This window comes from Bacidia gigantensis (assembly GCF_019456465.1).
Source record: "Bacidia gigantensis strain McMullin 20006 chromosome Unknown contig_245, whole genome shotgun sequence".
Taxonomy (NCBI): Eukaryota; Fungi; Ascomycota; class Lecanoromycetes; order Lecanorales; family Ramalinaceae; genus Bacidia; species Bacidia gigantensis.
Window position 1 is genome coordinate 1,063,009 of NW_025408601.1, and position 11,784 is coordinate 1,074,792.

General features: G+C 48.4%; 5 protein-coding genes across 5 annotated transcripts; 3 read left to right on the plus strand and 2 right to left on the minus strand.

Moving 5' to 3' along the window:
- Nucleotides 1-108: 108 nt before the first annotated feature.
- KY384_005371 (uncharacterized protein) lies at nt 109-1,273 on the minus strand (the record flags this gene model as incomplete). The annotated part of the gene is made up of 2 exons (XM_044813872.1): nt 109-811; nt 1,092-1,273. The coding sequence occupies 2 exons, from the start codon at nt 1,271-1,273 to the stop codon at nt 109-111; spliced, it is 885 nt and encodes a 294-aa protein (XP_044669173.1).
- Nucleotides 1,274-2,779: 1,506 nt separating this feature from the next.
- KY384_005372 (uncharacterized protein) lies at nt 2,780-3,512 on the plus strand (the record flags this gene model as incomplete). Its single annotated transcript, XM_044813873.1, has 3 exons — nt 2,780-2,811; nt 2,874-3,124; nt 3,214-3,512. The coding sequence occupies 3 exons, from the start codon at nt 2,780-2,782 to the stop codon at nt 3,510-3,512; spliced, it is 582 nt and encodes a 193-aa protein (XP_044669174.1).
- A 771-nt stretch (nt 3,513-4,283) lies between these two features.
- Nucleotides 4,284-6,020, minus strand: KY384_005373 (uncharacterized protein; the record flags this gene model as incomplete). The annotated part of the gene is made up of 2 exons (XM_044813874.1): nt 4,284-5,349; nt 5,413-6,020. The coding sequence occupies 2 exons, from the start codon at nt 6,018-6,020 to the stop codon at nt 4,284-4,286; spliced, it is 1,674 nt and encodes a 557-aa protein (XP_044669175.1).
- A 251-nt stretch (nt 6,021-6,271) lies between these two features.
- Nucleotides 6,272-9,919, plus strand: KY384_005374 (uncharacterized protein; the record flags this gene model as incomplete). The annotated part of the gene is made up of 6 exons (XM_044813875.1): nt 6,272-6,566; nt 6,649-7,360; nt 7,390-8,161; nt 8,211-8,477; nt 8,588-9,602; nt 9,651-9,919. The coding sequence occupies 6 exons, from the start codon at nt 6,272-6,274 to the stop codon at nt 9,917-9,919; spliced, it is 3,330 nt and encodes a 1,109-aa protein (XP_044669176.1).
- Nucleotides 9,920-10,754: 835 nt separating this feature from the next.
- Nucleotides 10,755-11,615, plus strand: KY384_005375 (uncharacterized protein; the record flags this gene model as incomplete). The annotated part of the gene is made up of 1 exon (XM_044813876.1): nt 10,755-11,615. The coding sequence occupies one exon, from the start codon at nt 10,755-10,757 to the stop codon at nt 11,613-11,615; it is 861 nt and encodes a 286-aa protein (XP_044669177.1).
- Between the last annotated feature and the right edge of the window lie 169 nt (nt 11,616-11,784).

Sequence of the window (11,784 nt, forward strand, 5' to 3'; positions counted from 1 at the left end):
GCTAGTGCTTCAAGAAATTCAACTCGAGAAATTTGCATCATCGTTGATCTAAAAACTCTGATTCTTAGTCCTCATTCGCTGCCTATATAGACCAACACCTATACCAGACTAGAATGAGTCATGTCGAACGTTGTCATCGCTGTTCCTAGCCACAATGTCTGTAGTGACGCCAGAAGCTCCAGCAGTACCCTTAGCCGCAGGATGCTCATCATGTCTTTTCACTGCGTGCGTTGACACAGCATCGATCTTTGTGACAACATCAATCGCCAGGGGACTCAATATCATTCCCTCTTCATCAAAGGGTTCCGAGTTCTCGGGCGATTTAGGTTTGCTCTTTGGCCAAGAAGCCTTCAAGAAGTTTCTCCCTCTTGATTCGCTGCCCTGCCTCGCTTTTGGATGGTACTGTGGACTGCTAGGAATACTCGCGAGGCTCCTTGAACCGAGTTTACGATGACAAGTTGCACAGCCACCGGGACCGTTGCGGTAGACCTCCATGACTTTGTTGAGAACGGCAAATTCAAGCGTCAGCTTAATCGCGTATGCTAGGGACTGCGAGGCTTCTTCGTATACCCACTCGTTGGCAGAAACTTCAGCAACAATGGCAAAATCGAGAGCGATACACAAAATGTTGAGCCATATGAGAAAGTGTTTTGTATGTCGCGTGCCCTGCGGATCACTTGGGGAGAGCCAAATCACGGCAGCACGGATGTATATGATCGAAATGATGAGCTCCTGAACTATGAATACAACTAATTGTATTCGTTCGTAGACGTGAAAGACCGTCAACCACACGCCAGGATGTGAGCGTGTACTGAAAAATTTCAGAAGAGTTGTAGGGACCTGAAAAAGGCAGAAATCGACTATTATCATAACGAGGACCGCGCGAAGAATTCGTCTGTCGCGTACAACAAGGTGTAGACGGGAGTAGAGGACCAGACTCTGACCCGTCACCATACCCCTTCACAGAATCGGAGTTAGCCCTGGTTCTGTAGACTGTGTAAAGGAGCCGCGAGACATGGCTCCAGAGGCCACCTTTGACTTTCGAGATTATAACCCGTAGTAGGAAATCCATACTCCGAAATATTACTTACCACCATCCGAAGCCGGAAAAGGAATAATGGAGTTCCCATGGACAGCTCGCCACGAACCACTTCAACATGACCGCTATAGAGTGGAAAATGATACCCCAGGATGTAACCAACAGCGACCAGAAATAAAGCGTGTTGTATCTCTTGAATATGGCGAGTGCCTTGATATCGATTAAGGCGGACATGTACATGGAAATCGTCAACATAGAAATTAAGATCGACGTTCTCGCTGTGTCTGCTGGTAATGGTCCACGAAAGACATTAACCTGATTCCTCGGTACGAGCATCATCGTTTTCGTATGGATTCCCGTAGTTGCATAAATTGGCCAGAGAGAGAAAGCTGGGGCAAATTTGTCTATCTGTCACAGGAGTATCCTCAACACTCGCAAGTCAAGAAAAAGGGTATATCTGAGGGACTCTAAGTCAATTCGGACAACGAAGGACTTTTGGCCATCGCTGGCCGGAGGAGGCTGAGATGATGAGCCATAAGCAACGTGGAACAGCTCAATGTTTACATAGCCAATGAAAGTAGTGATCTCGAGAAGGCATCGAAGCTGCATGAGTAAGACGATAATGGCTCTACCTCACAGGATCTGGTGATGCCTGCAGAGGCCTAGATCTAGCGCTGTCTCACGTTCTCGTACCCTATGCAGTGCGCAAGAGGCAAGTATGCATCGCATCTCGTGGCACAAGCCAAAGATCGACAGAAGGTCAAACACATGGATCTCTCGAATGCAAGAGTTGTCATCAGCCTCTTCGTAATGAAAGGCAAGCGCTGTCCGATTTCAAACATCAGGACTTCATGACTCATATTAACACCTTGGGGCTGTCATCAAAGGGCCCGCGACGCGCGGCGGTCAATGATTTGCGAAGGGTTGTGAAGGATCGAGAAAAGCGGTCTCTCTGGTGATCCACTATGCTGAGCTCTTCCTGGTGATAAGGGACATGTGAAAATGAAGCGGTCAAGACCCGATAATCATGGTGAATACCCTTTGGCTCGGCAGGCCCGTAGCCGAACGTATAATTGTTAAGCATCGATCGGAACGGCCTCCTACATGGTCGTCAGATCAATCGCCCGGCGGAGTGGCGTGGAGTAAGATATTCGGACTCGAATGCCCGCAAGGCAGCGCTAAATGGGCTTCTAAGGCCTCGCAACCTTAAAGTCTTAAGGCTGACTCGGGCCCTGTACGGTCGCTCCCGCAAGCCTCTGGACCTAAAACGGCACCTACAGAATAGGAGAATAGGTATCTTAGCCTGACTATGGGCTTCTGCACGACGTCGCTGTACGGCTCCGAAGTCGAACCAGTAGCGAGAAGCATTCTACTTGTGATGTCTCCTTGATCTTCTAGTGATAATCTCGATCTTCATTGATGCGGCATCATGTCTGCAATCACGACCACTTCGCTACAAACCTCGTACCCGTATGTTTACCATTGAAATCATTTGCGGCCTGCATCGACTGATCACGTAGGCCTACCATCCCTAAATCATTCTCAAGTAATCAGTCAGAGCCCGTCCGTCTCTACCCTCTGAGCAATTATACCTTCGGCACGAAAGAAACACAGCCAGAAGAGGATCCTTCCGTCCTTGCTAGGTTGAAGCGCTTGGAAGAACATTATGAGCAACATGGCATGCGAAGAACTTGCGAAGGGATCTTAGTGTGTCACGAGCACAATCACCCCCATATCTTAATGTTACAGATTGCAAACGCTTTCTTCAAATTGTGAGCAGCAGCAGCTACCCATCGGCATCGGCCATTATGGCTGACTTGAAGTTGATGAACAGGCCGGGCGATTATCTCCCTCATGATGCCGAGGAAATACCTGGCTTCAAACAACGTCTCAATGAACGTTTGGCCCCAATTGGCTCTCAATTCAGCGGTGAAGGTGTGAATGACGGAGAATGGGAAATTGGAGATACACTTGCTCAATGGTGGCGTCCCAACTTTGAGACCTTCATGTATCCATTTCTACCGGCGCATGTGACGAGGCCAAAAGAATGCAAAAAGTTATATTTTGTGAGGTTACCAAGGAGCAGTGAGCCTTCCAATCCCAAGGACTGAACTTTCTGAGCCCTTCGACTTCATGCGCCCGTTGAGACAGTCTACTAATACGGGAATTGGTAGAGGTTTTGAGTGTACCAAAGAACATGAAGCTACTCGCAGTACCCTTATTCGAACTTTACGACAATACGCAACGATACGGCCCTCAACTGTCAGCGATACCGCATTTGCTATCGCGCTACAAATTCGAGTTCATAGATGAAAATGGTAATGTGACAGCTGCTACTCCAGGGATGAGCTCGGGGCCACAAAGCGTGAAGGTCCTGGCGACAGGAGCGATGGATAACCTAGACGAAACAATGCACGAGAATGGCATCGTGAAGAAGGAGAGTCATGATGCTATGGATGAAAAGCCATCATGATGAGAGCCTATGATTCGATAAAAGCGCGATTTTGTCACCAAGATACAGGAATATATTGTTAAATTCGACTGCCACGTATCTCAATACCCAAACATGTATCACCAGTATGGGTTAAGTTACCCCTCCTTAGAGGTAGCCTGGGAGCTCCGCAAACTCCGCAACTCCGCATTGGCATACTGTTCTCTCAGCTTAATCCATCGACCGTCAACGCCAACCCTCCCCTCCACTGTCCCTAGTCCTCGCGCTCCAGCGTGAGCGATATCTCCGAATCCAATCGTACGAGGGATGTGGAAATTAGTCCTGTCCCACGAATTGTGCCAAGACAATGGAAATGTACCCGGAAGCCCCCTCCGCTGCCCTAAGGTTGCGCGACACGGGTGAGCCTCACACGATCGTTGGTGATCCTGGGTGAGCTACGCCCTGTGCGGGTTGAGCTGCTGCCTAAGCGCTGAATACACGTACGAATTGCAGGCATCGAGATCAGACCTGCAGGTGCAAAGCCCAAAATCAGACGCCATGGGCCAGGTCTAGGAAGACATATTGAATTGAGCGGTAGTATTACCAAGGTCGCTATTGACAGTACCAGGGACGGTACCGGGTACTTCAGTCGAGATTATTACATGTACTTAGGTTTCGTATACTGTTTTCCTGGATTGACGATCAAGAAGCGATAATGGACTGTAGGGCGAAGGAATCCTTAAGCAAGACATTCACAGTTGTAGATTACTGTTTATTCATGAAAAGTAACCTGGCTGGACTGATCAACATATCTCATTTTAGCCCCGTCCCCTTATGGATCTTCTCGATGACATGTACCCAAAAGCCTGACTGAATGTATTCTCTCCAAGCATCACTGCCTACATCTCCAGCATCCTCGGCTTCGTCGTCCAGAAGCGTACCCTGCAGACAGGACAAAACGGCTTCTGTATACTCTACGCCCATGTAGTGGGGCAGACGCTCCCGTGCATGGGCTTCCAGGCATTGCTTCACTTCAAGTGGCTTCATTTTTTCAAAATTGCGGTCGAAACCAATAAGCGGCCGCCAGATTCCTATCTCTAGGAGCACGGTCCCAAGTGCGTAAATGTCGTGAAGGGCATGGAATCGCTCTTCAGGTGGACCCTGCTTGTCGGGATGTCGGTAAATGTTTACCAGTACGGAGTCCTCCTGATCAGTAGTAGACATGTCGTTTTCGGCCCTTGCAAACTCAAACCCTACTAAGAAAGGCCGGCTGAAGCCAGGTCGAGGGGGCCCATCATGCGCCTCCTCGCTGGTGAATAGAACGTTGGAGCTCCTAACTGATTTGTGCAGCCAATTCACGGAATGGAACTGGAACAATGAGACTGCAAGACTCTTAGCCATGCAGAATCTCTCTCCCAAAGTGGGCCGGTGGGCAAAGCCTGTGCTGATCGCTTGTGCAATGCTTATGATTCTTGCAGTTCCTTGAAGTTGATCTGGATGCAGGTCGAAAATGAATGCAAATCGCTGTCTTGGAGCTGTTTGGCGGATGATGCCGTTGCATTTCAACGTCTGAAAGCCTGCCTCGGGGGCTCGTGGCTGACTGAGGAGTTTTGCTAATGAGGACACTCCTCTCAACACTGATTCAGAAGGTCCGGTGCCGCCCCGCCGAACTCTGAACTCTTTATACTCCACAAACACCTTCCGCGACGTGGGTAAGCTCTGATCAGGACTCCTTGTCGTCAGAGTCTGTATTCGAGGGTCTGTCTCATCTTCAAGTCTAGAAAGAATCCATTCAGTCTTGAGGTAGTCATCTAGAGTCCTTGGGTCCTCCAGAATGAGGCCTCGCAGCTCGATGCCGATGTCGACTCGAAGCTCGCCCCTGCGAAGTTCAGATGGTTAGCTTGTTCCTGATCCGTTCCCTTTCATCTCGTCTCTCGCTTACAGTCCTGGTGCCTTGAGCATCTCTCCTATCCTTGGGCCTTTCCCGAAACAAAGTCCGCATATGAGGAAGTTTTGGAGCTGATCGTTCCACGATTCGATTTTGTTGATTAAATCAAATACGTTCTTTTTCCGAAACAATCCCCATGTAGAGATGTTCCGGAATGATGCGGCCTTTTGCCTAGCTTCGCTCTCTTTCTTGCTGGCGGCCACTATCGATGTCCTTTTCTTAGTAGGACCGCTACTCTCATCAATCACCATTTGTGTTTCGAACCCTCTCTGCAAATCTTCAATCTTGTATTTGTTGATGAGAGAATAGTAAGAGTCGAAAGTCAATTCAAGCTCCTCCGTCATACCACATATCGACCGCCGGAATACATCTGAAAGCTCGTTGAAATGGCTTACACCAGGCTTACTTTCCTTCTCCAAGAATGCTGAGAAGGCACTCAAGCGAGCGCTTTGGGTACTGAGCCTTGTCCGGATGACACGAACGTCCTCGCCATAGTGTTTGGATGACCGAACCCATTCGATAAGGAATTCGATGATAACTTGACCGCGAGATAGAACGCTCAACGCCAAACTTACCGATCCCAAACCCACATCTGCTCCCATATCTTTGGCAAGATACTTTCTCGAAGCTGAACAGCCTCTTTCCACAGTATCCTGGGTTGGACAATGCTGGAAATCAGCAGATGCTCGGATCACCAATCGTGGGGTATTTTGTCTCAACGCTAGGATCACGTGAAGATGCAGGGAAGCTTCACCAGGCTTTGCAACGCTAACAGCTTGTTTAATTTCCACCTATGATATGAAATGTACATCAGGTGTAAGGCTGAATTTTGACCTACACTCCACACAACACGATGGTGCTCAGGTCAGAGAGGACAGCTACTTCTCTGGCGAGCTTCATACCCGCAACTGCAGAGGTCCACACAATCGGTGGATTTTTACAGTTGTTGCAGGCTCGCGGGGTTGGTCGTTGCCAGCTAGAGTCTAGAAATATCTACTGTGGAACAGTATTGAATGACAACGGCAGCCAATTCACAATCTTTGATGACTCAGGGATCAAAAAATATAGTCAGGTGACTGCTGTGGTGAAACGCGCGAAGGTTCGATTAAGTACCGAAGCCCTGATACGAACTGAGCGAGATAGGGCGGGTATTTCACTGAAAATAAATTTGATTGATGTTGCTAACAGCAGAATAGGCGATTGTCACTTCCCTTCATCGGGAACTTCTAGCTCTCACTCATCATTCGCTCCGCCGACATCCCAATATTGTACAACTACTATATTACGACTTGATCGATAATGTCGACAATTCTTTTCTTCCAGCTCTAGTCATCGAGCGAGCTGAGCATGGAAGCCTCACAAATCTACTTGACGAATGTCCTTCTGAGATCATTTCAGAAAGCAATCGACTTTCTCTCAGCGCTGATGTAACCGCAGGTCTCCTGGCTTTACATCAGGCAGGAATTGCCCATGGGGATTTGAAGGCTGACAACATCTTGATTTTTGGTAATTTGGATTGGACAGGCCTGTTCGTGGCGAAACTGACCGATTTTGGATCAATAATACCAACATCGAACGCGACAAATTTGAGGTACTATGGGACTCGCCTTACGAATGCGCCAGAAGTCGCCCATCAAACTGTGACGCATAAGCTCGATAGCGAAGGACTTATTGCTTGTGATAACTACTCCCTCGGGCTACTTTTTCTCCAGATTTTCACAAACAGGCTAGACAGTCGTCTTACCACACAGGATAGTACTGTACTGACAGAGGCCTTGAAGAGTATTGTGGAAATTGACATGACGTCCAAGACACGGTCAATGGTCTCAGATGCCGTTCAGAAACTACTCCCTTATGACCCAGAGGCACGTTGCTCAGATCTTGCATTTATCCTTACAGTGTTACGGCCACCCAGCATAGTGGATGCGTCTATTACTAAGAAGTAAGATTTTTTTTTATTATTTTAGACAGTTTTGTTGATCATATGGCACGTAATAGTGACGGTCAGAATATCTCCACTGGCCGCAACGAGAGCGAAATTGCCGCTGCCCTTCAATCCACATTCGGGGACAGCGAATATCTAGAATACGAGGTTTCAGATGAGATATGGACACCAAAAGATGTACAAAAGTCAGTTTTAGCACAAGTCGAAGCAAGAAGCGAATCCTACCAAAGCGGAACTTCTGGCCGGGCGCTTTTTCAGCTTGCCATTTTTCATGCAATAGGTTTTGGTGCGCCGCAGTGTGTCGACTTAGCCCTTCAATGCATTCGGCAGGCAGCAGACCGTGGCTATCTCCCGGCGCAGTGCCTTTTCGAGAATTGGCATGTGGCACATCGCAAACCTATTCTCACGGATAAGGAAAGGCAACTAGACAACCTGTATGACGCAGCGATATGGGGATCTTTCTATGCAGCCGTAAGCCTTCAAAGAACCGACTCTAATGAGTACAAGCTTGCGCGAGATCAATTCCATGCACGCGGTGGCTATAATCAATATTTCTACTGCCACGAAGCACCTCCTTATATAGGGTCTGCTGAATTTAGGACCTGCATGTCGCAGACCGGTTGGAGTCCTGGTGTGGAGCCGCTGTCCGTGCTGCTTCAGTCCGCTGTCATATATGGAGATGCACTGCTGCTTCATCTGCTGCTAGATCGCCACGATATGGACGCCAATCAGACGACACGACATGGCGAGAGCCTGCTTACACTGTGCTGCAAGGGTGGTCATCTCGCTGTCTTAAAGGTACGTTCAGTCGTTTCAAATATCGGAATCTCATTGACTCGTACACTAGACGCTCGTTGAAGCTGGAGCCACGACATATGTAAATGAGGATGACGTCGAGCGAGAATCTCCACTGCATTGGCTTATTGCGTTTGAAGATGACAAAATCAGCTTTGCCATGGAATTGCTCCAACAGACAGGAGCATGCATTGGGCCGGCTCCAACTTTGGCTTGGAATCATCCGACGATTGATTTTCCGGGAAAATTTCCTCGAGCAACGCCTCTTCATTTTGCAATATATCACAACAGCATGGCAAGCGTGGACGCAATCCTTAAGGTGAGACCGGACTGGATCAATGAGACTGGAACAATTAAAGAAATAGGCACCCCCTAGAATATGCGATAAGCCTGCATCGGTTCGATAGTGCTGAACTGATCGCCCTAAAGGGCGCTTTAGACGACTTTGACGTCAACATGAGATGTTTGGCCGACGTTAGCTCAGTCCTCAGTCACGAAAGTTGGTCCATCTGCGGACTCTATGGTGTTGATTCAAGGGCAGTCAAACAGAGATGCATCCATACAGTTAGTAGCAGGGCTCTCGCATTGCTAGACATACCTGAAGAGGAGGGTGAATTTACTCCTTTGATGATTGCAACCCAAAACCAGGATGCAGATGTGGTGGACATCCTCATTCTCAATGGCTGTAATGTGAACCTCGAGACAAGCTATGGAAACGACAACCGTACGCCACTGAATTTGCTGACCGAGAACCGATTATCATATCGAGACAATGATATCTTTGAAAATCTCATAGAAGCAGGCGCAGACTTGCATCATAGGTCATTAAAAGGCGGCAAGCTCCTCACACATTATGCGGCCAGGGACAACAACGTCAGAATACTCCAGAAGGCGCTTGATCATGGCTTGAACCTTGATGACGAGGGTTCGTTAGGGGAAACACCTTTGCACCTTACAGCGCTCTATGGTTCTGTCGAGGCATGCCGACTCCTTCTCGACCGAGGTGCTAGCACCATTGCAGATAATTTCACCATGGGGTACGGAAAATATGATTGGAAAAAAATCACTCCCATCGGTGTGGCGACTATCGTGAAAAACATGAGCCTCACCTCGCTTTTTCTCCAACATGGTGGAACCAAACTTGCTAGACCCAGAACCAGAGACACGATCTTGCACGTCGCTGTCACCGAATACGAGCCCGATGCCTTGGAAACGCTACTTCAGTTACCCGACTTCCAGAACGCAGGGCTTCTGGACGCGAAAGCGGAAAAAGGCAAGACGCCACTACACATATGCGCCGCGAACCCGCATTGCTTCATGCAGGGTCAGCTTCTGATCAGTGCAGGTGCTAATGTAAACGCCCTCTTGGATGAAGGCTTTTCCGCGCTTGACATCGCGTGTCGGACTGTCTGTACACTGGAGGGTATGCTTTCAAAAGAAAAAGGTCCGTCCTTGCACTGCTACTTGTGACGAGGTGGTACTGATGATGCAGGCGAGGGCTTTCTGTACACCAAGCTTGCGCTACCAGGCTCTACACGAATCGAGATGCATTTCAAGAAGGAGGAAACGGGAGAGGTGGAGTACAGTAATATAGTCGATGAGTGCCCTCGTGACAATATCATAGCGGCGAAAGAGGGGATGAGTGAATTCATTGTAGCGTTAGAGAATTCCGGAGCGAAAAAGAATCGGCCTGAGGGATATGCAGATGAGCTATCAAACATCTCAGAATATGAGGTCTTTAGTAGAGTTGTCGTCTTGTAGCTTATTGGACTTCTTACATTTTAGGTTGATCTTAGATAGACGTTCGAGGAGAATTATATTCTCAGATATTTTGATGATGAGACTCGATATATTAAGCCATTGAATACATACGATTATCGATATGAGATTACATCAAGCATTCTTATATTAGTCGAGCTTAAAATTCAAGATTAATTCCGATAGTGAAGGAGCAAACGCTAAAGGCGGCGCTCTACTCCACTTATAGCCACTTTATGCTACTTAGACACCCCTAAAATGCTACATCGACACCCCTTTCTAGGCGTACTCTCGGGGAGGTATTTTGGGGGCTTGCACCTAGAGCTAAGACTATGATTTTATATTTTTCTTTAACATATATGCAAATATAGAGGATTAATTATTTAACGCATTAGAATTGAAGAGAAAAGATAAAAAGCTGCGTAGAATATATAAAAATATTTAATAATTTTAGCAAGCTATTATATTATCTCAAATCATTAAATACAAAGAATCATTTTTATATATAAAAATATTGCGACACTAAAAACTTAGCTTAAGGGGTTCCCCCTAGAGCTTTGCCCCGGAAAAAATGCTCTAGGGATGGGTGTCGATGTAGCATTTTAGGGGTGTCTAAGTAGCATAAAGGGGTGTCTATGTAGCATCTGCCTTTTAAGAGGGCATTATTGAATAAGCTACTCCGCAAGGTGGATAGAATGGAAGCTAGAAGTGGAGGGGATAGGTAGGGAGCCGCCAAAGGCGCCGCTAAAGTGCTCGGTCACCTTGGCTGGGTGTCTTGCTATGCTGTAAAAAGAAGCGGTCCCGCGCGAGCTGCAAGCTGAGGGTATCCTACAGCAACATGCTCCTCATTGGTCTCACCGGCTCAATAGCGACCGGGAAATCCACAGTCTCGTCTCTCCTCCGCTCCGAACCCTACAACCTCCCCATCATCGACGCCGACGTTCTCGCCCGTCAAGTCGTCGAGCCAGGCACTTACGGCTACAAGCGCGTCATCGCTGCATTCGGGGAATCGACGCCAGATCTACTGCTGCCCACCTCATCACCTTCGACACAGAAGGCAGGGCTGGATGATGGTGCGAAGACGGAGGAGACGAGAGGCAGGCGAACAGGACAGCCCATCAATCGCGCCGCTTTGGGCCGTCGAGTATTTGGCTCCTCACCTTCACGCATGAGAGATCGGAAGACCTTGAATGGGATCATACACCCGCTTGTGCGACTGGCAATGCTGAGGCACGTCCTATACTATTACCTCACAGGTCATTGGGCGGTGGTGCTTGATATCCCGCTGTTGTTCGAGTCCGGGCTTGACATCTTTTGCGGAGTGGTGATTATGGTCGCGGTCAGTGATCCAATAGTGCAGATGAGGCGGTTGAGAGAAAGGGACAAGGGTCTGAGTGCTGAGGAGGCAGAAGGGAGGGTGGGCAGTCAGATGGCTGTTGGGGAGAAGGTCGCGGCGACGCAAGAGAAGGGTGAAAGGAGGGGGAAAGTGATTCTCAATGATCGAGGCATGGAGGAGTTGAGGCGGGAGGTAGATAGAGTGATAGGAGAAGTGAAGAAGGAAGGCGGTGGGCCGTGGTGGAGGATATGGTTCTGGGGCAACCCGCTGGCTGCACTGGTGTTCGGTAGCCAAGAGGTATTGAAGTCATGGTGGGCGAGGAGGAGACAGCAGAGTAGCAAAAATGAGAAGGCCAGATTATGATTCTATTCTTTTTGATCGCTAGTGCTAGCTTGACGCTCTACTTTCTAATCTATCAGTCAAGGCACGCTCGGTGATGTTCAAGGGTCTATGGCTGAAATACATCCTCCCTCATCCATAGTATCCGTACACCGATTCCAAAATTTTCGGCCGGGACACACCGCCCAAATGC